At 32.9% G+C, this 27,834-nt stretch overlaps 5 protein-coding genes across 9 annotated transcripts in view; 2 read left to right on the plus strand and 3 right to left on the minus strand.

The window, feature by feature from the left end:
• Positions 1–27,834, plus strand: part of LOC129907323 (benign gonial cell neoplasm protein) — a 222,312-nt gene that overhangs the window by 124,387 nt on the left and 70,091 nt on the right. Inside the window, exons 3-4 of one of the 4 annotated variants that reach the window (XM_055983454.1) lie at positions 4,441–4,557; positions 4,745–4,831. In XM_055983454.1, the coding sequence (XP_055839429.1) occupies positions 4,441–4,557; positions 4,745–4,757 (130 nt within the window). In that variant the 3' untranslated portion in view covers positions 4,758–4,831. Of the gene's footprint in view, positions 1–4,440; positions 4,568–4,744; positions 4,832–8,439; positions 8,548–27,834 lie in introns of those variants that run through there. The other 3 variants (XM_055983474.1, XM_055983465.1, XM_055983492.1) reach the window with 3 other exon arrangements.
• On the minus strand, positions 5,230–13,577 carry LOC129907383 (uncharacterized). 2 transcript variants are annotated; one of them, XM_055983559.1, is made up of 3 exons: positions 5,809–13,577; positions 5,645–5,713; positions 5,230–5,550 (listed from the first exon to the last, which is right to left on the minus strand). In XM_055983559.1, the coding sequence occupies exon 1, from the start codon at positions 13,523–13,525 to the stop codon at positions 11,069–11,071; it is 2,457 nt and encodes an 818-aa protein (XP_055839534.1). In that variant the 5' UTR covers positions 13,526–13,577; the 3' UTR covers positions 5,230–5,550; positions 5,645–5,713; positions 5,809–11,068. The 2 variants fall into 2 exon arrangements, with proteins under 2 accessions (XP_055839534.1, XP_055839524.1); XM_055983549.1 differs by having other exon boundaries at positions 5,645–13,577.
• LOC129907412 (piggyBac transposable element-derived protein 4-like) lies at positions 13,587–15,628 on the plus strand. The gene has a single exon (XM_055983605.1). It carries the CDS (start codon positions 13,901–13,903, stop codon positions 15,626–15,628), a length of 1,728 nt encoding a protein of 575 aa, XP_055839580.1. The 5' UTR covers positions 13,587–13,900.
• LOC129908312 (uncharacterized) lies at positions 16,325–18,595 on the minus strand. Its single transcript, XM_055984729.1, has 2 exons — positions 18,034–18,595; positions 16,325–17,961 (listed from the first exon to the last, which is right to left on the minus strand). The coding sequence occupies exons 1-2, from the start codon at positions 18,593–18,595 to the stop codon at positions 16,325–16,327; spliced, it is 2,199 nt and encodes a 732-aa protein (XP_055840704.1).
• Positions 18,960–19,906, minus strand: LOC129908323 (uncharacterized). Its single transcript, XM_055984741.1, has 2 exons — positions 19,318–19,906; positions 18,960–19,051 (listed from the first exon to the last, which is right to left on the minus strand). The coding sequence occupies exons 1-2, from the start codon at positions 19,904–19,906 to the stop codon at positions 18,960–18,962; spliced, it is 681 nt and encodes a 226-aa protein (XP_055840716.1).

The raw sequence follows: 27,834 nt of genomic DNA on the forward strand, positions 1-27,834 counted from the left end.
CGTTAGCGAAGCAATTTTAACCATTTTTATTTAGCTCAATTTTCATTAAATTAGAGATTTAGTTGGTTTGCCTTCGAGAGCCCTCTTCAATTTAAGTTCTCAAATGAAGAATACCGTCCTACCTTTCGAAATAATAGCGCCGTTTTTTCCCCTTTTTTCCCCTTTTCGAGTAATACGAGTTTAAATGACGATACACGGAGAAAAAAAAATTACAACGTAAAACTAAAAAAATTCCTTTTTGGCACTATTATTTTTATAAAAGACTGAACTAGAGGGTAAGGGTAAAGTGCTCGACTGACAGGCAGGTCCATTTCCGGCATTAACCATTTTTTTTATATTTTCAAAAAAAAAAAAATTTTTACCTTTTTTTATTTTTCTTGAAAATAACCAAAATTTTAAAAAACTGACTTGATGCATTTTTTTGCAATAATAAATCATATAAAATGATAATAAAGGTGTTTCATTAAAAAAAAAATGGTCATTATATTTTTGACCGCACTTTGTATGGGAGGTGACCCACTGTGTAATGGCTAAAACAGATGGGCGGCACATCTGCACGCATCGCTACATGCAGTGCTGCACCCAAAATACATGTGCATCAATTTTTAAGTTATTGATGCCAATTTCTGTCAAAAAATATTTATAACCTTGAAAAATTGTTTTAATTTTATTTTTTTAAGGAAACGATTATATGGGGTAAATATGGATTATATGCTGTTAAAATGGAAGAAATAATTAAATTTATAAAACAAAACAAGATGGTTATGTTTTGTTTTATAAATTTAATTGGTTCTTGCATTTTAACAAAGTCAAAACAAACGTTATTTGAATTTTTGAATGAAAGATAAAGTCAACTGCCAATATCAGTAGTGCCAAATCGCAAGTATTTTTAATTTTTGTTGTTTCTTGCTGCAGCTGCAATGAAGCTTGGTGTGGAATTTAGAAATAGAGACATGATGCAGCTCTGTGCTGCCTGCAGATTTTTCTCCCATAAGAGCCCGTGTTATTTTATTTTGCAGTTTTTGAAAAAACTGCACGTCTGTTGTAACCATAATACCCCCAAAATCTGGAGTTAGGGTTTTTGGACATTCACCCATTGAAAAAAATCTAGCTTTGTCAAATTTTTACCATTTTTGATTTTTTTATAGTTTCTGATAGAAGATAATTATACTTTTTGGCATATTATACTTTCAAAACAACATGTTGTTTTAAAAAAATATTCTTAAATAATATTTTTTTCCAAATGAAACGAGGTATTTTCTTATGAAAATCATGACAAAATTGGCTTAGAAAAAAAATTTAAGATTTCAACCCAGATACAGAAAAATTCAAACGGGTAGGCCGAACTTTAAGAGGGAGGGGCAGTTTTCAAAAAAATGTTATTAAAATAAAAAAAAAAAAAAACATTAAAAAACAACGGAAACACTTACAGATATCATTTCCGGAAGGCAGAATAATTGTACATTTAATTCTAACTTGTAAATATATTTCAACCAATTGCTTTTGAAATAATCGATTTCAAAGTTAAAAATAGGTGAACAAAAATTTAAAAAAAAAATCATTAATTATTATTATTTTTTTCCAGACTCTGAATTTTAATAAAAAATTGACTCATGCAGAAAACTGCCTCAAGGCCCCGACCCATAGAATCCGTTGCGTCCGTTCCGTCAATCCAAACGTTGAAGTTGAAGGATGGGTGAATACGTCGTATGACGGATTTCTGTTTGACAGCTCACTTCAAATTCAAAGGTGTGTTCGATATTTCATCGCTGAATGTGCACTAAGGAAGTTCTGATGGAAGAAATTTTTAACTTTTATTGTTGTTCTTTTTTTTAATAAAATAAAATGCACGACAGGATTTCCTGTAGGTACTTGCTCTTCAGTTAAAAACAATTTTTTATAACAAATTATGAGTTATAGGTATGACTTTGGCATAGTAAAATTGAACTCTACAATAGAATTTGAGTATTTAATTGATATACAGTACGTTCTCGATTAACGCAACTCTCGATTCACGCAACTCCTCGATTTTCGCAACACCTAAATTTTTACCATTGTTGACGCAGTAATCGCAACTCTTCTACAAAAATTGACTTGATAAGTGCAACTTTCAATACGAAAATTCGATGAACTGACCAGAATCCAACCCTTATTGAAAAAGTGTTGATTGTTCAAAAACTTCGGGATATGTCAATTTTAAAATCTAACAAACTACAAAAACCCAAATAAAAAATGTCCCATTTTTTCGAAATAAAATAATTAAAATTGTATAAAGAACTACCCATACCTACGTAATTACGTAGGTACTTATCTTAATGAATATACTTCCATTTGTTTCGTTTCATATCAATTATATTTGAACAAAAATTTGTCATTAAATATATTTGTTAGTGTTGGTTTTCTGATATTTTAGCTTTTCATCTCAGATTAAGCCTAACAAATATTTACTCGGTCATTGCAACAACCTCGGTCATTACAACCACACTTGTTTTAATTAGTTGCGTTAATCGAGAATGTACTGTAATTTATTAGATATATCATTAAATGTTACTTTTATTAAATTTTCTTCACAAATATACAATTAAAGTTCACAATTCATAAAATCGGAGAAGAAAAAACACAGTTCTTAGTTCTGAAATTCCTCGGTGTGCACTCAGAAACAGAAAATTGAACTGATTTATTGTTGACAACCAATGTCAAAGGATACGACGGATGAAAAAGTAGAAAGTTGGGCTACTTCTTCCGTCGAATCCGTCCGTCTCAGTCCGATCCGTCGCTTCCCATAAAAACGTGTGTATTTTATCGAGCTGTCAGTCAAAAACCTCGACGCAACGGACGCAACGGATTCTATGGGTCGGGCCTTTCAATCGATTCCTTATCAAACAGTGAAAACTATCAGCCCTATTTATAAATTCATCATAGACAGTGCGTCAGTGCATAGCATTATGTACTCTTTATAATGTCTTTAAACAGAAAATTGTTATTTATAAACTTTATGCAACGTTAAATAGAGGTTGTGTAATGTAAACGAGTTTTTAGGTTGTTTAGAGCCTGAATAAGAATATATTTTGCTTAAAAGTCATTTGAACATCACATAATTTTCAGAAAAAGAAAAAAATATAAATATTTGTATATATTTTTGTTTTTTCATTGAAGAATTTTATTTTTTGGATTACATTTGCAAGTAAATGAACAACTTGAAGTCAACTAAATTAAAAAATAAGAAATTTGGAGATTTGTACCTGATATAATTTACGAGAAATTTTGGCCGCAGTACTAAACAATACATGTGTGTATTCATCTTTTTCTTATTACATAGAAACATGATTTATGTCTATATTTTCATACATGTGAACAATTTGTTATTAAGTAAAACAAATGAAATGTGTTTTTTTTTAGAGATTTTCTTCTACATATGACATTGAGAACTTTCGCTCACGTTTTTGTTTTTTTGTTTGTTTATTTTCGAATCAGATGGAGTTATTTTATCGACAGATGGAGTTGTTTGTCGTACTAATTTTCCATTTTTAGTACTTATTTGGACACAAACCTAGCATAACAATAATGGCTAGGAAATTGTTTAATAAATTGAAATTTATGTAACGTTGCATAAAAGCTACATAAAACTTTATGTATTGTGTAACTATGCAGCCGTTTAGAGCTGTTTTGTGAAATCTAATAAATAAGGCTGTATATGTTTCTTCTAGCTTTGAGAAAATTAAAAAATAATTTTATCATATTTTTTCTTTTTTGAAATTATTTTTTTTTTTTTTTATTTTTTCAAATTATTTTTGTTTTTTTAAAATTTTTTTTTTATTTATAAATTTTTGAAAAGGTATAATTATTTTCAATCAGAAACTATAAAAAAATTAAAAATGGATACAAATTTGACGAAGCTAGAATTTTTTCAATGGGTGAAGGTCCAAAAAACAGTTTTTTGCCCTTAACTCCAGATTTTGTGGGTGTTAGGGACTTTGTAAATACCATTTCGTAATCAGTGCGACTAGCTCTACAAAACGTGATAAATCTCCGGCCGCGTTTATTTTGAAACCTTTTTTTCGTTACACAGTGTTATATACTAGGTACTTATTTATTTTTCGTTGTTGTTAATTTGTTGATGTTTTATACGTCTTTCTCACAGTTCACCTAAGACTGTCTCACTGATCCACTGATCGCACCCCTAGCAAACAGTGAGACGTTTTAACCTTTTCTACATTTTTAATGCGATGCTCTCATTCATTTTTTAACTACAAATATTGCTGCAATGTTAAGATAAAATATGTCTTAAAATGACCTCAAAGTTTGGTTAAGATAGCTTAAAAACATTCTAAAATATAGCAATTTAAAAGAAAAGTGTCCCACTGTTCGCACCTTTCCTCTACATAAAAATTGTGCGTGTGTGTTTTTTTTTTTGCAAAAGAACTTTGATATTTATTTCAGAATAACATGTACGGTGCTAAAGCTCAACTTGCCTTCATTCTGCCCCAACTGGATGCCTCATAAAATTGATAAGGAAATAGGACAAACAATTTTGGACCTTTGGTACTCACAAAACAAGTAAAAATATGTAATTATATTCATATATAAAACAAAACTTACACAAAATTTTTAGTTTACAATTTATTCCTTTTTATTTATATATATTTTTTGCTACATTTTTTAAGATGAAATTTTACAATCAATTGATAATGTATACATTTATTTTTATAATTGAAAGTTATGATGATAATTCTTTCCTTTATAGGACACTTTCCTGAGTATAAAACCATAAAAACCCAAGAGAGCCTTTTAGGTGTAAGAAAGAAAAAGAAAATCTTACTGAAAGTCAAAAATTTTTTTTTACCAACACTTGGAAAATCACTTATAAAAACAAAACTCAACAAAACAACAAAATTTTTATAGTTAAATATTAATTTATATACCTTGATGAGTGTTATTATCCATTATTAAATTAATTTTTTACCGCACAAAAAATTTTGGGAGTAAGACAAATTACAACCTGATTTTTCACCACCAAAAAAAAATTAAACTAGACAATGTTTAGCACTCTATAACTTTTGTACTAATTGGACAACGCAAATAATTTTGATGCAGTTAGAACCTAAATATATTTGGGATGACATACCAGATACCAATCACTCAAAAGTCGATTTTTTTATTTATTGCTATGGGTCGTCCCACTGTGCGCTGTCTGGGTGAAGTATTGTATTTTGAAAGGTTTGTGAAAAATAGGTTAATTAGGTTAGTTTTATTTGATATAAAAATTGGTCATATCTATTTATATTGATATCATTTCTTATATTTTTATATTTGGTTATAAGAATATAAAAAAATATAAAACATATTTATAGTTAGTTAGTTGTAAGAGTTTATGTTTAAGATTTTGTTTTCAAACCGTTGCTTCAAAACTTCCGTTTCCTTATCCTAATATTTCCGTTTCCTATCCTATACTATACATTTCCTGGCATGATATTTGATTTGTTGATTTGGAAATGATGAAGAGGGGGCAAGAACCACTCCCCATCCGTCGAGCTAGGCCGTGCCCCTATTCTGTTTGGCAAAGATAAAGCCAGATAAGGGAAAAGAGAACAAATATCATAAAAACCGTGATAACTCGAAAACGGAACGAAAACGAGAAAATTACCTCTTAAGTTTTTGGACTTAAAATGCAGGAATCCATGGTTTTCGTTCGGGGTGGTGACTGTGGGACACCCTGTATATAAGGGTGGGTAAAAAAAATGGAAATTCGTTTTTTTTGATTTGGTACTTCGAAAACTCGATTGCTAAACACCTCTAGAATATACTCACCAAATATGAGCTCTTTATCTTATTGGGAAGGTCCTCCACTTTTCAATTTTCCATTTTTAAATCAAGCTTCTACAAGAAAAAAAAAAAAATTTTTTATTAATTGACTTTTAAGCCAATTTTTTTTACATATTTTTGTTGAAAATTGAACGCTCTACAAAAAAAGTTAAATACACTTTTTTGAATTATCTAACCGTTTAGTAGATATTTGAGGTCCAAAAATCGAGAATATCTTTAAAAATTCGTTTTTTATTCTAAATTTTGTAACAAATTGAAAAATAATAATAATCAAACGCACATGACATATTCTTGTAGGAAACAGATTGCTCCACAAAAAAGATCTTATTAACTTTTTTTATTAATCTAACCATTTGAAAGATATTCGAGGTCAAAGTTAAACAAAAATATAAAAACTTTTTTTTTCTTTTTAAAATTTTCTAATTCACTGAAAAGTCATTATTATTAAATTAGTAAGATGGATTATCGTAGGGTCTTAAATGTTCTACAAAAAAGTCCTTGGCCTCAAATTGGTTGCTTTAACCGTTTAGAAGATATTCGCATCCAAGTCGCAATGCATAGGGATCATAAGAAAATTATTGAAATCAGTGGGCAGTGGGCAAACGATCTTCAGTGGATGTCGCATATAATAATCATAAAAAGGGTCAAACATTGTAATTTTCAGTCTTAATTCAGTCTTAGTTCTACGTTCAGCTGAAGATTTCCCCCCATCCCACAGTGTGGTAATTCGCCAATCTGACTGGACAAAATAGAAAAAAAAAAGTTTAGCCACATGATTTTAAATCATGAGCAGAGCTTCTCAATACAATGGGTAACTGTAATTCATGTTTGTTTTTTTTGTTTTCATCTCGGATTATCGTAAGCTAAGCTTGAAAGTTGGTTCTTGTCAACAGTTGGATGGAGATAATACAAAGTATTCTATTTTTCGCTTGAGTTTGGTTGACGACTAAAAACGCTGTGGTAGTTTTTTTGTTGTAATTGTTTTTTTTAATTGTTAATCTACATTTGGGGGTAAGGTATTATAATTTTTATTTATTAATTACCATTGCAACTATTTAAAAAAAAATAAATTCTGTATGAAGGCTAGGAAGTGCAAAAAAAAATATCTTTGTTTTTCAAATAGAGGTAAAGTTAATTTTTCCGCATTTTTCCGGTCTGAAATTAATTAATTAGTGTTTGGTGGAGTGTTGTCATTAAGATTAGCTAGTTACATGTCTCGCGTTTTCTCGACCGCCATACAACTTTTTTCACTTTTCAAAATGAAGTCAAGATATTCAAAAAAACAAATTTTCGAAAAATGTGTCAAAACTGCCAAATAAGATCGAAAAGACAGTTTTTTTGATCTTTTAATGAGCAGGTATCATCTTTGGAACATTTTTGACAATAAATAAAAATTAAAAACATATATAAAAGTTTTGTGCTTCAAGTTAAGCGAAAAAAGACAAAAAAGGTGGAAGACACTTTGGACCACTCTTTAAACATGAATTTCATTTTGCTTGACCAATATTATGTGATAACTACATAAACAAAAACAGTAGATAGTGAAACAAAAGTAGAAAAGAATTTTTAAAAACTAAAAAAACGGAAAAAAAAATAACAAACGGAAGGTTAAAAGTCTCCTAAGTGCACCTATCCATTAGAAAATAGTTAAAATCATTAGAATCGCTCTCCGCAAAATTTAAAAAGCATATTCCAATAATACCGGAAAGGATTTATAGAAATGTTCTTTGAGTGAAGGATCAAAATGTATAAAAGATTAAGTTCTGATCCTCTGGAACCACTAGACCACTGGAGTTTTCAATCTAATGAGGCATTATCATTGATGAATGATGCTTTTCTGTCGGAACATCTTAAACATCTTAAATTTAGAGAATTATTAGCTTGAAAAACATCGAAGGTAATATAAACACAGCTGTTTTTAATAGGCCCTTATGTTTCAAGTTTGCATCGCACAAAAAGGAGTTACTTTTTTAAATTATCTGCAGATATTTTTAAAGGTGATGCCATTTTTTATGATTGTGAAGCATATTTAATTAAAATCATTGCTAACATTTTAATTTAAAGCATGATATTGAGAAAATAAATCATGTATGTCACCTGGCAAAAACGTGTGTAAAAGTTCTATTTGTTAATAAAACCTAATTATTCTGCCTCTCTTTTTTCGTGAATAGCAATAGAGTTTTTATTTATTGAGATTTTTCAAGCGTTTTTTTAAATAATTAAGTATATCCAATCATAGAATATGTTTACGGAAACATAATCAAAAATGCATTTTCTTCATCACTATTTTGACCCACTTTTTGCAGAAATTATAGATTTCTTTTTAAAAAATCTTTCTTTTTTATAGAATTTTATCTATTCACATTCATTTGTTTAAAACTGTTTAGAAAAAAAGTCGATTAAACGCGAGTTATTAATTTTGTCCAGCTAGATTCGTGATTGGCCACACTGTGCATCCGTGGTAAGGGATGGGAAGCTTATTTAGTTAATAATATATTAAATAAATTCTTGCGTTTTAATTAATTGTTATGTCTCTATGAGACAAAAGTATATATTTTTTTAATTATAAAGAATCGGAAACGAAATTTCCACCAAACTCTTCAATTTCGTTTTCAGGTTCAGCTAATCTTTGAAGGTTTTCTTCTTCGTTTTCTTCCTTCGATTCTGTTGTTTGAAAAAGTTTTCTTGGACGCCCTCCGCTTCCAGTGCGAAGTAAACCTGGCCTTCCAGGAGCTCTTTTAAGATAGGTAAGTGAATTTTGTTCGTTTGATTCATGTTTTTCTTCAGAAATAACTTCATCTTTCAATTTTTCGGGCTTTCTATTTTGCCACAAAATGAACAACTCATCTACTTCAGCAGAACAATCATTTGGAAGTTCTTATGATTTCTCTTCAACGAATTTCAGATCACGAATATGCACAATTTGACGTTTACTCGGTACCCACACGCGATATCCTTTACTTTCTCGCGGATACCCAACAAAAATTCCTTCAACAGATCTTGTCGCTAGCTTATCCGTGCCTAGATTGTTGTCCAAAATGTGCACCTTCGACCCAAATGAGTGTGAGGAATCGTCAATCTTCTCTTAATGCCTCTATCTGAAAGATATCGATCAAAATTAGCATTACAATACTCACAACCATTATCTGATTGTAGATATTTTATTTTTGCGCCAGTTTGCCTTTCAACATAATTTTGATACATTTTGAATGCATCAAAAACGCCACTTTTCTGTTTCAGAATAAACCTCCCACCATCTAGTACTTTCATCTATAAATGTGACAAAATATTTTGCACCACAGATTGATTCTTTTCGAAATGGACCAACAACATCAGAATGTATTACTTTTGAAATCTCTTCACAAGATTCACGAGATTTTTGAAATGGTGTTCCCACCATCTTTCCTTTAATGCACACATCGAAATCAAGTTTTTCATGGTATTTCGTATTAATCGCAGGAATTCCACCGATTTGAATCAGCTTTAAAATGTCTTTGCTGTTCAAATGACTCAACCTTTCATGCCACTTCAACAGTTCGGAGCAATCAGGTCGGACAACCACTTTTGCGCAATTGAGCTGTTCTCTTACTATTTAAAGATCACCTCTTCTATCGGCAATCATAGAAATTGTACAACTTTAGCTTGAACAATATCTAATTCCTTCTCAAACTTGACTTCATGTCCCTTATTAGTGTGTCGTGCTACTAAAATTAAATTTGTTCGCAACTCCGGGACAAATAAAGTGTCCTTGAATTCAATCAAGCGAGGACCTTTATCGCTAGCCGCAGTTAAATGCACAATACCTCTTCCTTTGACTTTGGCTGTTGCATTGCTAGCAAGGTTCAGCTTTGCCTTAGGTGATTCATGTAAGGATTGGAAAAGAACTTCATCACCGCACAAATGAGATGTGCAACCACTTTCAAGAATCCATTCCCGATTCGTCTTTGCATAGCGAATTCGTAAGATAATTTACAGCAAACGAATCGTCTGTATTATGCGCATATTGCTTTGACTTCTTTTTGGGGAATTCAGACTTCTTAGTTTGACACACATTCGCCTTGTGACCTGTAATACCACATTTAAAACATTTTACCTTTTTATGCGATAATTCTCCAGACCTATGTTGAGTCTTAAACGAACCTCTTGAATTTCTTGATGACATTGCAATAACTGCACCCTCAGTTGATTGCTTTCTTGCTTCGCATTCTTCAATAATCTTGACTTTCAATGCTTCAGCAGAAGGAACATCATCGCGAGATTCGATCGCACATCGGAAATTTTCGAAAGAAGACGGAAGGCTATACAAAAGCATTATTGACAATAAATCACCATTTATGGTCACTTTCATGCTTTCAAGCTTATCCACCGCATCGAAAAAATTTGCCATATGCTCCCTCACATCACCGCTATCGTCTAGCTTTTGAAGGATTAACTGTTTCAACAGTGATGCCTTCCTTGCTGGACCTTTTGAAGCGTAAATTGACGCTAACTTGAGTGTGAGTCACACACTTCGTGATGTTTCGCATCCACGAATCTACTTTAGTTCCAAAGGATGAATGGAGAAAATCAGGTCAGCTCTGGCCTTTCCATCTTGTTTACACCATTCTTGAACTGCAGCAGGAGGTTCAGTTGGCTTTTCAGATGCCCCCGAGACGTATTCCCACAAATCGTTTGAGGAACTATACGTGGGAACACTGCCAGCCATTTCAATCGTATGCAAATTTTGAAATCAAATTAAAATAATTAAAAAATCTTGAACTAAAATTCTTCTATTGAAAATAATCGCTATAATTTTACTTCAATAGAACTCTTGGTGAAATTTCGTAATCTTTTTTACGAATTGATGCTCTTACTTGAGCTTAAATTTAAAAAACTTGAAAATTTAACTTTTTTTGAGAAAAACGAGTTCATATAAAAATGCGTGTATAGAGTGCGGTTACTTCGTGTGGAATGATTTTATTATTCATTTCTTTTTCTTCTTCTTCTTTATTTTATGTTTTGAAATTAAATATGGCCGGATGGGCGCGAAATTTGAATTTTATACCATTTAAAGTAAATTCACAATAATGAAATTTTTAAACAAAAATGTAGTAGTTTTAGATTCAAATTTTAATTCATTATTTTATATAATTCAAATTCAATTTATTTTTAAAATATTCGTAATGACGAAACACCGGCCACGTTGAAAGGCTGTAGTCTTCAAGAGTCTTCATCAGGAAGGGGGGCCAGTTTAACGATTGGGCGTCTAAGCACGCCGTTGGACGTTTTGACGTCGGCGACCCTGACCTTGCCGTCCTGCCCTTCGACGACCCCTATAACGCGGCCTGTTTTCCACCGCTGAGGAGGTAAGTTGTCCTCGTGGATTAGGACGAGTTTGCCCACGACGAGATTGGGCTGCTCCAGTATCCACTTGGATCGCGCTTGTAGGCCAAGCAGATACTCCCTGGACCACTTCTGCCAGAACTGCTGCTTGAGCCAGCATAGAAGCTGCCATCTTTTCAAGCAGCCCGTTTGCCGTTCCGGCACTGGTTCTGGGGGCAGCGATCGTAAGCTGCTGCCTATTAGCAGATGCGCTGGTGTGAGGGCTTCTCCGTCGTTGGGATCGGCGCTTAGTGGTGCGATTGGCCTTGAATTGAGGATTGCCTCGACCTCGATCACCACGGTGAGCAGCTCTTCGGTTGTAAGGAGTGCGTTGGCCACGGTACGCTGTAACAGCGTTTTCGCCGCTTTGACCGCCGCCTCCCATAGGCCCGTTCGTCCCGTTGTCGCAATACATCGTCTTCGGAATCCCTCGGCGACAGATAAACCTTTTGAGGGCGAGAATAAAACATTCAGACGACAAATTAGAAGCTAATTCAATATGTACAGCTTTGGAGGCGAAACAAACAAAAACGCAAATATAAGTTTTATTCGGCGGCCGGCCACGAATTTTAAGAGTGGTATTTACCGGGCCACAGAAATCTACTCCACATACTAAAAACGGTCGTTGCGCTCGCAATCGATCCGCTGGTAGATTACCCATGATTTGGGTAAGTAATTTCGGTTTGTACTTAAAACAATTAATACATTGTCGCACAACCTTTTGGCAAGCTTCTTTGGCATTTATTAGCCAAATCTTTTCTCGAAGCAATGCCACCATAGCTTGAGGTCCAGCATGGCAATTTTTTCGGTGCAAATACGTTAAGTACGTTTTTACAAATGGTGAATTTTTCGTTAACAAAAGTGGGAATTTTGCATCATATTCAATTGGAGCGTTCAAAAGACGACCACCTACACGAATCTGCGAAAATGAAAATTCGTTGTCTTGAAACTCATGAATAAACGGATTAAGTTTTTGAATACTATTTTGAAGAGTTATTTTCCTACGAAGTTTTTCAATTTCTTCTGGAAATTCATAACTTTGGACGATTTCAACTATTCTTAGAAACGCCAAGTTTCTCTCTTTTGCCGTTGGCAATTCTTCCAATATTTTATCTGTTTTGTTTTTTGATATTTTAAAGAATCGCATTATGTAAGCAAACGTAGTTATAAGGTCGGTATATGAGGATTCTTCTTCTATAAAATCTAGAAGTTTAGTTCGAGGTTTTTCTACTGCTATTAGAGCCATATTTATTTTACGTTTTTCTAAAGCTTCATCTTCTGGAGACAACTCAAAATGCGAATTGACCGGCCACGATGATTGTTCGTTCAATAAGAACTGTGGACCTTCGAACCAAATTGACGCATTGATTTCTTCAACATTACAGCCTCTTGACAGAATGTCTGCTGGATTTTGTTTTGTTGGTACATGTCTCCATGATACTTTTTGTGTCCACTCTTGGATGTCGGACACTCTATTTGCTACAAAAGTTGTAAGCGTAGATGGATGTGTTTTTATCCAATGCAAAGTTATTTCGGAATCGGTCCAGAAAATAACTTGTTCGACGTCAAGACTCAACATTGCCTCTACTCTTGTCCATAACTTAGCAAGAGTATGCGCTGCGCAAAGTTCTAATCGAGGGATCGATTTTGTTTTCAAAGGGGCCACCCTAGACTTTGCAGTTAATAGCGTCGACTTGATACCGGCCGTGCTTTGGCTTCGGATGTAAATACAACAACCGTAAGCTCTCGTCGAAGCATCGGCAAACCCATGAACTTGAATTTTTGCGTTCGAATGAGTTTCGACAAATCTAGGTAGTTTTATCTCGCCAAGTTGAGATAAATTAGTTTTGAAATTTTGCCAACTGGTATCAAGGCGCAATGGAATCGACTCATCCCAATCAATTTTTGCTATCCAAAGCTCTTGTAATAAGATTTTTGCTTTGGTTACTATGGGGCATAACAAACCAAGAGGATCGAAAAGACGAGCGGAAACTGATAGTATGTTTCTCTTAGTAGCTCGTAGATCATGGAAATTATTGTCCAAATTGAAGCTAAATGTATCTTCTTTAGGGTGCCAACAAATTCCCAGAGTTTTTGTGTAGTCTGAATCATTAAAATTTATTGATTTTTCAGAACTCTCAGTATTAAGATACCTTGGATGATTTGAAAACCATTTGGCTAATTGAAACCCTCCTTTTGTAAGGATTTCTTGAATCTCGAATTTCATTATTTTAAGTGTTTCGAGATTATCGGCACCAGTTAAGAGATCATCAACGTAAAAATCTCTTCGAATAACATCTGACCCCGTAGGGAAAGCAGACTCGTTAGCATCGCCCAACATCTTTAAACACCGTATCGCCAAAAATGGCGCCGGAGACGTACCATACGTTACAGTGTTTAACCCTCCAGTAGGCGCGTGGTCTACGGGTGTAGACCAGCCTTTTTTAAAATGTCGCCATTCTCAGAAAAACATTTTTTTTTCGCCATCCTTCACAATAGCTGTAGATAATTAGTTGCTCTACCTAATTAGTATCCTATTTGTTCGCGGAGGGGACGGACGTCAATTTTAAAAGTGTTCAAATTCTCTTGGTCTACGATCGTAGACCACGCGCCCACTCGTGTTACAAAATTATTTTTTTTTCATTTTTGAAATTGTAAGGAGGGAATGTAAATTTGAAGCTACTTTTATTTTAAAATTGTTAATTTAATACAGATTATGGCTTCAACTAGCGCAGGAAACAACTTTTGGCTCGGTGACCTGTCGAGTGGCGAGGAAAGTCCGTTTAGCGATGAGGAAGAAAATTATGATGTAAGTATGAGTGAAGATGGTGAACAAAGCGAACACAACACTGAAACTGAGCAGGAGTGGTCTGAATCAGACGATGATAATTCCCCACAAGAGTCAAATGATAGATATTTTATTGGGAAAGACAAGACGACAAAATGGAAAAAAGCGAGACCCAATCTTCAGACGCGAGTACGATCGGAAAATATAATAAAACTCCTTCCTGGAACTAAAGGCGACGGTCGTCACGCCAAAACTGAAATTGAATGCCTCAATTTATTCATAAACGACGCTGCCATCGGAGTTGTTACACACTGCACAAACATATGGATTGAAAAAAATAGAAATCATTTCCAGAGAGATCGCGACGCAAGAAATACGAATGAAACGGAGATTCGTGCTGTTATTGGAATTCTCTTTTTGATTGGAACTTTCAAAAGCTCGAGGAAAAACACACACAAGATATGGGACAACGCAAGAGGAAGCGGAATCGAAGCTTGTTATCTCGCAATGAGTGAAAAGAGATTTCGATTCCTTTTGCGGAGTTTGAGATTTGACGACTATCGGACAAGAGATGAAAGAAAAGAAATCGACAAATTAGCACCAATCAGAGAGCTGTTTGAAATTTGTTTGAATAACTTTCAAAATAATTTTATTCCGAGTGAATATCTAACAGTAGACGAACAATTGCTAGCTTTCAGAGGACGATGTGCATTCAAGCAGTACATACCTAGCAAGCCAGCAAAATATGGTATAAAAACGTTTGCTTTAGTTGACGCAAAAACTTTTTACACTTTAAATCTTGAGCCATACGTTGGTACCCAACCAGACGGCCCTTTCAAATTCAAAAATAATGGTGAAGATATTACGCTGAGAATGGTACAACCCGTTGAAGGGACAAAAAGAAATATAACGGGAGATAATTGGTTTACCAGCCTTTCACTTGTCAATAAGCTGAAAAATAAAAAACTAACATACACTGGAACTATTCGGAAAAATAGACGTGAGGTTCCTTCCGAGTTTTTACCAAAAAAGAATAGAGAGGAGTATACATCAATTTTTGGATTCCAAGAAAACTGCACAATTGTGTCCTACTGCCAAAAAAAAAATCGTTCAGTAATATTGTTGTCTTCAATGCATAACGACGATGCAATCGACTCGAGTACTGGTGATCAAAGAAAACCGGAGATGATAACGGACTATAATCATACAAAAATTGGTGTGGATATGGTGGATCAACTTTGCCAAAACTACGATGTTTCAAGGAATACCCGCCGGTGGCCCATGGTCATATTCTATGATCTACTAAATATTTCTGGCATAAATGCGCTTTGTATATATAAGTCAAACAATCCCGAAAAAGTTATAAAACGAAGCAATTTCATAGAACAGTTTGCCTGGGAACTGATCCGGCCACAAATTCAAGTAAGGTCAACAGTTCTGCAATTGCCAAGGGTAACGCGCCAAAGAGCTCTTACGCTTTTAGGGATTGATGCAGTAATTCAACCCTCTATCCCGGCCACAACTGCATGCTACGTTGGACGTTGTGCAATTTGTCCACGAAATAAAAATAAGTCTTCTAGAGTGAGGTGCGCAAAATGTGGGAAATTTGCTTGTAAGGACCACTTGAAAAGTGTATGCACAGATTGTGATTTTTAATGCACATTTTTATTGTGTTTTGTAACTTTCAAATGAATTTGTTTTGTATGTTAATTTTACTTTTTTGTTTTTTTTTGTTGTGAAGTAAGAAAAATGTGATCACAAAAAATGAAATTTTTGAAGTCTGATATTTTTTTTGTTTCTTGTATAATGTTCCTTTTTTTTAATTTACCATTTTATTTGGTTTATTATCTACTGAAAAATAAGTTTTTTTTTGTTATTAACTTTTTTTAAGTATTTTTTTTTTTTTTTAATAAAAAAGGATTACGAAAATTCCTAAAAATGTGAGTTGTTTTTGTTTTCGATTTTTTTTTTCAGTGTATCAATAATTTTTTTTACTTAAAGTGATGAATATGGAAAATAATATAGTCCTCTATAATCTGACCATGATTTGAATACTAAAAATGCTATTCCAAATGTATTTTTGGGCCAAATAAAATGGTCTACAGTCGTAGACCACGCGCCCACTCGTGTCGCTTTTACCCACGCGCCTACTGGAGGGTTAATCGAAAGATTTGCAGTGGTTGTGACGGATGCTGCCTACACACTATGAGCTGGTATTTCGTGTGCTCTTCAGCAACAAGAACTTGCCGGTACATTTTCGTAATATCAGCCGTAATGGCATATTTGTGTGTACGAAAACGGAGCAACGTCGAAAATAGCTCCTCTTGAATGGTTGGCCCAACCATCAAGGTGTCATTCAGTGATAGTAGATGTTCGACTTGAGGCGTCGAAAACAACTCTCAACTTTGTACTTGTGCTCTGCGGTCGCAAAACACACTGATGTGGAATGAAATAGTGCGGGCCCTTTGGGATTTCATTATTTGTTGGTGACATATGTCCCAACGCAATATATTCTTTCATGAAATCCATATACATGCCTCTCAAAATGCTATCTTTGGATAGCTTTCGCTCAAGTGCGAGAAATCTGCGTTTGGCAGTTTCGAATGATGCTCCAAGCGAGTTTGAGGATAATTTGAATGGAAGTTTTACCTCAAAACGACCTGTCGGCAAAAGTTTTGTATTTTCAACAAAGTGCTTTTCACACAATTGTTGTTCTGGAGTGAAATATTTTTTCGTTTCTCCAGGAATTTCTTCCAATAACCAAAGCTTTGGTATCTTTTCGTCTAAATCTGATAAATCTTCAGACTGATATACCAGATTGCAATGCTTGGTATTTTTATTTGTACCCTTGGGGTATTTCCCAGATATTATCCAACCAAGAAGTGTCTTTTGAATAGTTGGAAATTCGGGACCTTGTTTAATTTGACCAACAGACAACAATTCAAAAAATGTGTCTGCTCCAATAAGTAGGTCAATTTTTTGTGGCTTATTGAAATACGGATCAGCTAGTTGAATGTTGGAAGGAATATTCCAATCCAAAGTATTTATTGTTTGATCCGGCTGGTACGAGGATATTGAGTTCATTACCCAATAATCAGCAGAAAACGAATGATCATTAAGTCTTGATTTTACTTCTGCATGTACTTTTTTATTTACTGTAGTACTTGCCTTTCCAATGCCAAGCAGATTCAGAGGTTTTTCTTCTTTTCGAAGTTTTAATCTTTGGGCTAATTCTTCTGTGATGAAGTTTAATTGAGAGCCAGAATCAAGTAATGCTCGAGCTGGCATATATTCTCCAGAACTGCCCTTTATTTGCACGATTGCAGTAGCAAGAATAACTTTATCACTCGAAACAGAGGCATGCATAGCTTGAAAACTTGTTGATGCTTGTGTCGGTGGACTATTAAAAGTTGATTCGTACTGATGCAGCAATGTATGATGAGATCGATTGCAAACGCTGCACCGACTCATTTTGCATTTCGAAACTGTGTGTCCTTTTCGAAGGCAGTTAATGCAAATTGGAACACCTTTAGCATATTCGAATCTTTGCTGGACAGACAATAAAGTAAAATTTTGACACGTAGTTATGTAATGGTCGTTTGATTTGCAATATATGCATTTGGATTTATTTTGTTGCGAGTTTACACAAGCAAATGAAGATTTTTGATTTCTAAAACGACTTGAATCTTGGTTAAGCTTGGATTGCTTATCGGAAGATTTGAATTTTGAACTTGAAGCTTCTTCAGCAGAAAGATGCTGATATCTTTTATTAAGAGCTTCTTCACAATCTTTCCACAAAGGAAGAGTATTAAAATCTAATTGTTCTTCCCATTTTGACCTTGTGGTTGCATCCACCTTTGACATAACTAAATGTATTATGATCGCGTTTGTTATATTCTTTTCATCTCCCAATGAAAGAAGCGAATCATAAATTGCAGAAACTGTATCGATCATGCTTCGCAATGAAGACGCGGATGGTTTGGAAATTTCTTTTAATTCGAAAAGTTTTGAAACATTGTCGAAAAAGATTAAACAATTATTGTCGTAGACTTTCTTTAAACTCGCCAGTGCTTTCGGATAGTTTTGTTCGGTAATTTGGAACGCCTTAACTGTTCCTAAAGCTGCACCAGATAAACAAGAAATTAAATGGTTGAACTTTTCAATATCCGGAAGCATTGGATCGTTGTCTACTAAACTTTCGAAAAGGCTGATGAAATTTTTATACTCAGAGTATTTGCCGCTGAATTTAGGTAAAGACATTTTTGGAAGTCGTGAATGGTGTGGGTTGCTAAAAGAATAGTCAACTGCACTCGACTTTCGTCTTTTGTTGACATGTGAAATTAGTAGTGCTTTTGCACCAACACAAATGTCTTCCAATTCACCGCGGGAATCATCATTTCGATCAATGGATTCTATTTCCGACTGACAATTCATTAATTGGTCAATATATGAATTTAAAATATCTAATCGACATTCTAATTCGATTGGATTTAACGATAAAGTTCTTTCTTCAAGACCCGTTTTAATGCGAATTATATTATTTTTAATTTGTAATCGCTGATGAATTAAATTCTCAAGATCTGCATTCTTTTTTGGTGATGCCTGCCGTTTCTTGCCCGTCATTGTAATTAATTTATTTGCTTAGTAACTTTCGAAAAATAATTTATTTGTTGGAATTAGTTTATCCAAACTATTCAATTTGCACTTAAGTTTCTGAATTTAAAAAATTGGAAAATCTTTAGAAAATTAGTTTATTTCTATATACGAAATGGGGGTGGTTTCCTCTGCATATCAGTCTTTTTGTTTTTTGTTTTTTTTTTTTTTTAATGCACTCACGCACGAATATGATTCCACCGATTTTATTAATTGATTTTGAATTGTTTTTTAAATCAAATGCACACGCGTCGTGTATACTTTTTAAGTTAAAGTTTATTAGTATATATATGTATACATATAACGATAGGTATATCACTTCGCGAATTTGATTTTAAATTGAACAAATTATTAGATTTAATTTGTCACTGCTCGGACGCCATGAAATTTCGTAATCTTTTTTACGAATTGATGCTCTTACTTGAGCTTAAATTTAAAAAACTTGAAAATTTAACTTTTTTTTGAGAAAAACGAGTTTAAATAAAAATGCGTGTATAGACTGCGGTTACTTCGTGTGGAATGATTTTATTATTCATTTCTTTTTCTTCTTCTTCTTTATTTTATGTTTTGAAATTTAATATGGCCGGATGGGCGCGAAACTGTATCGATCATGCTTCGCAATGAAGACGCGGATGGTTTGGAAATTTCTTTTAATTCGAAAAGTTTTGAAACATTGTCGAAAAAGATTAAACAATTATTGTCGTAGACTTTCTTTAAACTCGCCAGTGCTTTCGGATAGTTTTGTTCGGTAATTTGGAACGCCTTAACTGTTCCTAAAGCTGCACCAGATAAACAAGAAATTAAATGGTTGAACTTTTCAATATCCGGAAGAATTGGATCGTTGTCTACTAAACTTTCGAAAAGGCTGATGAAATTTTTATACTCAGAGTATTTGCCGCTGAATTTAGGTAAAGACATTTTTGGAAGTCGTGAATGGTGTGGGTTGCTAAAAGAATAGTCAACTGCACTCGACTTTCGTCTTTTGTTGACATGTGAAATTAGTAGTGCTTTTGCACCAACACAAATGTCTTCCAATTCACCGCGGGAATCATCATTTCGATCAATGGATTCTATTTCCGACTGACAATTCATTAATTGGTCAATATATGAATTTAAAATATCTAATCGACATTCTAATTCGATTGGATTTAACGATAAAGTTCTTTCTTCAAGACCCGTTTTAATGCGAATTATATTATTTTTAATTTGTAATCGCTGATGAATTAAATTCTCAAGATCTGCATTCTTTTTTGGTGATGCCTGCCGTTTCTTGCCCGTCATTGTAATTAATTTATTTGCTTAGTAACTTTCGAAAAATAATTTATTTGTTGGAATTAGTTTATCCAAACTATTCAATTTGCACTTAAGTTTCTGAATTTAAAAAATTGGAAAATCTTTAGAAAATTAGTTTATTTCTATATACGCAATTCTTCGAAAATAAAGTTAATTTCAAAAAACTATTTATGTGTAAATTGCCGAAAGTTATTTATTTCAAATCGAAATTGTTTGAAACGAGAAAAAAAAATAAAATATTTTTTATAAATATTTTGCTGAACACACTCTTCGAATGATGAATTTGGAAATTATTTTGTGTCACTGAACACGACCACTGTTGACAGCTGATAACTTAACGAAAGAGAGAGAGTACCAACTGAACGAACTGTCAAACGAGTGAAATGTCAAAACAAATTGTAAACAAATTTCACTATTAACACGAGTTTCGGAATTTTGCAAATTGTTTTATTTTAATTTAATTAAATTGATTAACTCGCAAATTATTGTTGAATTAACAAATCGCGTTTACAATTCTATGAACGTAAAGTTCGAAACAATTGCACAAAGTAATTATGAGTGTGTTTTTGCAAAATAAAATATCGATGTGTACGACGGACGATGACAGCGGCGGCAGCGCGACAGATAGAAATGCAAGATGCAATTTTACTTTTTGATTAATTAATTAAATTTAAGATTATGTAGTGAGTTATTATTAGTTTTAATATCACTTTGTTTTTATAAATATATATGATATATTTCAATAAAATTTTAAATAAAAATAAAACCGCACTTTTGTTTGTTTCACCAATATAATATATGTAATCTATGTGTATGTGTATTGCAAAAGAGACAAAAACTGAAAGTTGTGTTGTTGCTTTTAGTATGCAATAAATGTTGGACCTTTTTGCAATCAATTAAATCAATTGAAATTTCAATAAATTATTGAACAATAATGTTGCAATTTTTGCAATTAATTAAATTAAACTTTCAGTTTTTGTGGATACCTCAGTTTCTGTGTCGACTTCCCTTGGGTCCGTAATGCTGTTCTTTGACATTGGGGTTTTTGTTGTTGTTGCTATTCCCAAGCAATATGTATGCACCAATGGATCCTAATGGGGGTGGTTTCCTCTGCATATCAGTCTTTTTGTTTTTTGTTTTTTTTTTTTTTTTAATGCACTCACGCACGAATATGATTCCACCGATTTTATTAATTGATTTTGAATTGTTTTTTAAATCAAATGCACACGCGTCGTGTATACTTTTTAAGTTAAAGTTTATTAGTATATATATGTATACATATAACGATAGGTATATCACTTCGCGAATTTGATTTTAAATTGAACAAATTATTAGATTTAATTTGTCACTGCTCGGACGCCATGAAATTTCGTAATCTTTTTTACGAATTGATGCTCTTACTTGAGCTTAAATTTAAAAAACTTGAAAATTTAACTTTTTTTTGAGAAAAACGAGTTTAAATAAAAATGCGTGTATAGACTGCGGTTACTTCGTGTGGAATGATTTTATTATTCATTTCTTTTTCTTCTTCTTCTTTATTTTATGTTTTGAAATTTAATATGGCCGGATGGGCGCGAAATTTGAATTTTATACCATTTAAAGTAAATTCACAATAATGAAATTTTTAAACAAAAATGTAGTAGTTTTAGATTCAAATTTTAATTCATTATTTTATATAATTCAAATTCAATTTATTTTTAAAATATTCGTAATGACGAAGCACTTGGTACCTGTGAAATATTATGCAGATCCCCAAAAGAAGAATGTTCTCAATAAAAAGAATATTTATAATATAAACAGGAACAATGTTTATTAAGCAAAAGTATTTGATTGAATGAAAAATATTAATTACAAAATTAATAAAACATAATTATCAGAAACACTATACATACATTTAGTACAGCGCACTGATCTCTTTGGAGCTGCCCCAGTGTGCATCGGCCGACTGAATTACTCCAAGAAAGATGTTTGTACGCTGCGCGTCACTTGAATAGAAACAACAATTTTTCTTTAGAAAATAACGATTGGCGCTTTGGTGAGGTAACTTAGTACATTTTTGGTTTTGCATTTTCAAAGAGAAACTTTTAACAAACAATGTTGTAAAAACGAAAAACCCAAAACTTAAACCGTATGGCTACTAGTTGCGTTTTTTCGCAATACTTCACAAAAAACAGTGTTTTTTTTGCGTCACTTGAATAGAAACAAGCTCTTAAATTAGATAAAAATGATGAAAAATCATGGACAACACTAATTTTAGTAAAGAAGTATTAAACTTTGACATTATTTGCACATTATAACCAATTATGGGCTACGAGCTACTATTAGGCATAACAGAAAATGCATAATTACAAGCTAACATTGGAAATGTATTGCACTATGCCAAATTGCGAAAGATATTGAAAAATTTGCCAAATTTGGATGACAATATGTTTTAGATATTGTAAACTAGTGATTAAATAATAAAATAAGACAGATGAGACCCAAATCAAGAGCAGAGAAAAAAATAATTTAACAACTAGCTGCAATTTCCTTCACTTTGCCGCTAAAATCGGTCAAAAACATGGTTTTAGTGCGATGGTAATGTGTTGGTTTGTTCTATCACGGAAGTTATAAAATGTACGCATCATTTAAAAAGTCTCAAAATGCAAAATAACAGCATTTTAAGTTCGTGTAAGAAAACAAAAAAGTTAACTATTTTATAGTTGCATTCGAACTGAGAAGAAATGAGGTAAAGAGTGGTTTTCTTTTAAAGTAAACATACCAACTCAGATGGACCATATTAATATTAGTCCTATATCATTGGTTTAAGAAAGAATAACTTTTATCGCATCGCCACCAAAGGGCACTTAAATGTGTTATACTAGTAATACGCTATGATGTGCAATAGCAAAATTGAAGCTTCACGCTTCGAAAAAAGATGCAAACTTTTACAAAGAAATAATGGTAGAAGCTTTTGGTAAGTTTAGGAACGTGGAAGAACAACCGTTATAGAGCTTGTTTCTATTCAAGTGACGCAAAAAAACACTGTTTTTTGTGAAGTATTGCGAAAAAAGCAAATAGTAGCCATACGCTTCAAGTTTTGGGTTTTTCGTTTTTACAACATTGTTTGTTAAAAGTTTCTCTGTGAAAATGCAATACCAAAAATGTACTAAGTTTCCTCATCAAAGCGTCAATCGCTGTTTTCTAAAGAAAAATTGTTGTTTCTATTCAAGTGACGCGCAGTGTATACTGTTTGAAAACGGAGCTAAGTCTTGATAAGAACAATTAGTTTCTTCTTTTGTGACCTTTTTAGTAAAATAAATTTTACTTTTTCCGTGGGCTATAGGTCTTTCTTCAATATACTTAGTTAGTATTAGTCGACGTTTCGGGTATGCTTATACCCTTCTTCAGGACTCTAATAAAAAACATGACTTAAAAATATTAAAAAAGGAATAAATTACCTACTAGCTTACCCGTGCGAGATCTTTCGCATGTACATAGGTAAATACAGAGTGCCTTTTGAAAAGTCGAGAAATAGAGCTAATTAATTGGGGCGTATTCATAGACATTGTTTAGGCTGCTTTTAAGAAAAACGCCAGTTTATCCCATTTGAGTTACATTGAATAAGCCCCAGTTTAAGTTCAACAGCTATGAATATGGCACATTAAATTAAGTAATTTTAAGTTTCGTAAATTGTACACATTTTTGATAATTAACTCTGGTTTAAACAGGTTGCCGCAGCTAATACCCCAAAGTCGGTCTTCTTGAAGACTTGAAACGATGTTGAATCATGCATTCACCACCTTAAATCGTCAATAAAAAAATTGTATATCGTAAGGTTTCTGTATTGTATTGGGCTTTTCCAAAAATGATCTTAAACCCATTTTTGTCACACTCCAATAAATTTTATGTCGCTGTTCAAAAGCGGAAATTTTAAACTCGTATGTGATTTCATAGTCTTCTCATTTTTAATAGCGACTTATCATATTGTAGCCCAGTAAGTACCCAAACGGACCTAAATCGAATGCAAAGAGCGAATATTGCGACCACTCTTTATTTTTCTTCCTTGTGCACATATGTATATATATACTTATATACACAAATTCCAGTCTTTTCCTGGCAAATCGAAGATGAAATGTACGGAATCTGTTCATATAAAAAAAAACATAATTTTTTTTTTTTATTTATTTAAGCTTAGTACAAGCTATGACTTAAAACTAATTAAAAACTAACTTAAACTACCTTAGACTAATTTAACATTTTTTTTTTTTTTTTTTTTTTTTTTTTTTGGTTCTTGTTTTGTGTTGTTTTTATTGTATTAAGACCGGGCCCTAAGGCCCACCTTAATGTTGTTTTATGGGAAACAACAAAAACGAACCAAAAACCAAAGACTTAAACATTAAACACCAGGCTTAAAAAATAAGGGGATTTGGACGGAGGTGTTCATATCGGGGGCATAAGATGGGAATGGTTAGTGCAGCAGGATATTCCGGAGATTTTTTCTAAGTGACGATTTACTTAAATGGAAGTCAAAGGAGGGCATTGCTTCGTTCGAGTGCCTTAACATTCTGGACATAGGTTCAAAGTGGCCATAATTGGTTCGATGACGGGAAAGGTAAAATAAGGGTGGAGAGCGGAGACTTCGGGGATTTGTGTTTAGGTTGATTTCACATAGAAGAGAAGATGAGTCAATGTTTCCTGTAAGCAATTGATGGACAAAGAGTATGTCGGCTATTTGGCGACGCTGGACTAAGGGTTGCAATTCAATTAGATTCAGACGGTCATGGTATGGGGGTAAGTTGAATCTATCTTCCCATGGAAGGGCACGTAAAGCGAAACGAATAAATCTTCTTTGAACGTTTTCAATTCTATTTGAATGATATTCGTAAAAAGGTGACCAAACTTGGGAAGCATATTCAAGAGTGGGTCTTACGAATGTCATGTAAGGGGATTTTGTAACATACGGATTATTGAACTCCTTAGACCAACGTTTAATAAAACCAAGGGATCGGTTGGCTTTGTTAATTATCTGATAATATAACATAATAATAACACCCGTATTGTAATTTACAACAATCAATCGATAGTTGATAAATACTTAAATTTGGGATTTTTAAACATATTTTATAGGAAAACTTATGAACTTTTAAATGGGAATTTATAATTAGATTTCATTTAGAAACAGTTAGGACCACTTACTGCTTTCAAAAATTTTTTAATTAAGTAATAAGATAATGAAATTTAATTTTTATCAACTATCGATTGATATTTGTAAATCGCAATATGGCTGTTAATGTTCAGACAAATATCAAACAGACAAATGTGTATGAATCTAGCCAGATATTTTATTACATTTTTTTGAGACTGGTGTCACAAATGGCATAGTAAAATTTGAGACGTTCCCATTTTCTTTCCCTTTCACCTACAAATTTATTAATTTAACTCCGAGTTGGCAAATGGAAGACTCCATAAGGGCCTGGTTAAACAGTGTTGTGCCCAATCACGTTCCAATTTACATTTTCTAGGAACAAACGTAAAAAAGAGGAAAATCCTCACTCCTCTTGCCAACAAACTGACTAGTTAGGCGATTGAAAAATCACCGTGTAGCCCGGCACTAACAAATCACTTTTGATTAGATAACTGCAGATTTGTAGTAATGTCGAATTCCTTTCAAAAACTCGAATTTTTGGCGAATTTTTTCTGAAAAGCATGCTCCATAGAAAAACAAATCGCCTCAAACGAAGCAGAATTCGAATTTTGTTTAATCCGTTTTTTGAAAGATTAACACGGATTTGCACACACACTTGGAACATTTGACATTTCTCAATCGTCAAGCTGAAAGTTTTCTTTGTGTTGTTTGTTTATTTGAGAACACCAACTTCAAATAAAGAGTAAATTATAATCGTGTATCGTATTTTTATTGCGGAAAAATACCTATGAAATAAATAAAAAAAAAACAATGTGCGATCAAAATAAATTTTTTTGTGTTCTCTTTTTCTTATGAAAAAGTCAAATTACTGTGAGTTTTCTTCCCGTGATTGTCTTCAGGAAATTTTTTCTTTGTAAAACCACAGCATACGGCCAAAATAATTAACCTTCTACATCATCATCACTCAGATCATATTAATAACTGCAATTTCCGTTTGATTCTGATTAAAATAAATTTATGTCGAATTCCTTTCAATGCAAAACTCGAATTTTCGGCGACCTTGAAGCGATTTTTTTCTGAAAATCATGTTCCATAGAAAAAAAATCGCCTCAAACGAAGCAGAATTCGAATTTTTTTTAATCGCTCTTTTTTGAGAGATTTACACGGATTTGCACACACACTTGGAACATTTGACATTTCTCAAACGTCAAGCTGAAAAATTGCTTCGTGTTGTTTATCTGAGAACACCAACATCAAATAAAGTGTAAATTATAATCGTTTAACGTGTTTTTATTGCGGAAAAATATGAAATAAATAAAATAAAAAACAATGTGCGATCAAAATATATTTTTTCCTGGCATGCTTCTTGTGAAAAAGTCCAATTACTGTGACTTTTCTTCCCGTGATTGTCTTCAGGAATTTTTTTCTCTGTAAAACCACAACATACGGCCAAAATAATTAACTATCATCTTCACTCAGATCTCAATGATATCTCCAATTTCCTATTGATTTTGATTAAATTAAATTTATATTACCGAAGAAAATAAACAAAATTATTGATCAAAGGAATCTATGGTTTTATTTTGCAGAAATTGTTTTGGTTTCAGCTTGACGTTCGTATAAAAATTGTTGTCAAATGACACACATACAATCGCAAAAAGAATTCGGTCTGTTTTTATGTTCCTTTTTAACACCAAAAATTCGATGTTTTTGATGCTATTCAAAAATTGAAAAGAATTCGACATAAGATTCTACACATTTTTGCACACGCATATGAACTCAAACCCGCGAATTTTATATTAGGGGTATTCACGATTCGATGTAAAGTGCAAAAATGTTACATTTTCTTAAAATAAAATAACCAAATATACAGACTACAATTTTTTTACACTTTTACACTTTTGCTATACCCTAATCCTATTGCAAAAATAAAATACAATGGTGCAAAACTTGTCTGTTGTAGTTGTTGTAGTAGTGTTACACGTTTTTGTTGCACCGGATCGTGAAAACCCCTATTGCCAATTAACTTAAACGTTTGTTAAAGCTGAAACACAATCACGCTTTGCCGTCGATTTTGACAACTGCGAAAAGTTCAACTATAGGAAATCTGTGTATCCTCACATAATGACGCTTTTCTTACGTACGCTTTTTTTGACAAACGTAAGGAAACGTAAGAAAGCGAGCAAAAGTTCAACCAGACTGAACTTTTGCTCGCTTTCTGACATTTAACAGACATAGTTAAAGTCACCCACATTATTATTGCGCCAAATGTGAATAAAAAAAATAAATTATTGCAAAACTATATGTGTTTTTTAATTTCTCTATATAGATTTTGCACAAAAAAACGACATCGAGATATTTTAAATCAAAACAATTTACGTATTAAAAACAAATAAAATTTAATGATGTTTTAGACTGAGTTTTATTGTTAAAAACAATATATTTTGATTGGTTTTGTTTTTATAACTATAGGATTAAAGAATAAACAAATTTCTATGCATTTTTTAAACACATTAATATCCTTTTTCATTAAATCAAGATAAAGACTTGGCCAATAATTTTGTGAGTGACTGTGTTTTTTTTTTATTTGACAGCAGATTTTATGTTGCAAGCAGCTGTTCAAAGTCAAAGTGACAGAAGCGCGCTTTGAGGATTTCTCAACGTAACGCAACGAAGCGACGCCCTAAAGCGTGATTGTGTTTCAGCTTTTATTGTTTGATTTTGGCGGTGTCTTTTTCATATAGAATATCACACACAACTGAACTTATTCCAAAGATCCTGTCAAAAG

This window comes from Episyrphus balteatus, chromosome 1 (assembly GCF_945859705.1).
Source record: "Episyrphus balteatus chromosome 1, idEpiBalt1.1, whole genome shotgun sequence".
Classification (NCBI taxonomy): Eukaryota; Metazoa; Arthropoda; class Insecta; order Diptera; family Syrphidae; genus Episyrphus; species Episyrphus balteatus.

Bases quoted from the DNA above. Each gene is read 5' to 3' on its own strand.
- LOC129907383 (XM_055983559.1), bottom strand. From the start codon at position 13,525: ATGTTGGGCGATGCTAACGAGTCTGCTTTCCCTACGGGGTCAGATGTT.
- LOC129907412 (XM_055983605.1), top strand. From the start codon at position 13,901: ATGGCTTCAACTAGCGCAGGAAACAACTTTTGGCTCGGTGACCTGTCG.
- LOC129908323 (XM_055984741.1), bottom strand. From the start codon at position 19,906: ATGACGGGCAAGAAACGGCAGGCATCACCAAAAAAGAATGCAGATCTT. The intron at 19,052-19,317 runs GTTTAATCTTTT...TTTAAATTTAAG, and splicing joins GAAAGTCTACGACAATAATT to CTCAAGTAAGAGCATCAATT.
- LOC129908312 (XM_055984729.1), bottom strand. From the start codon at position 18,595: ATGACGGGCAAGAAACGGCAGGCATCACCAAAAAAGAATGCAGATCTT. The intron at 17,962-18,033 runs GTTTAAAGAAAG...TCGAATTAAAAG, and splicing joins CTATCCGAAAGCACTGGCGA to AAATTTCCAAACCATCCGCG.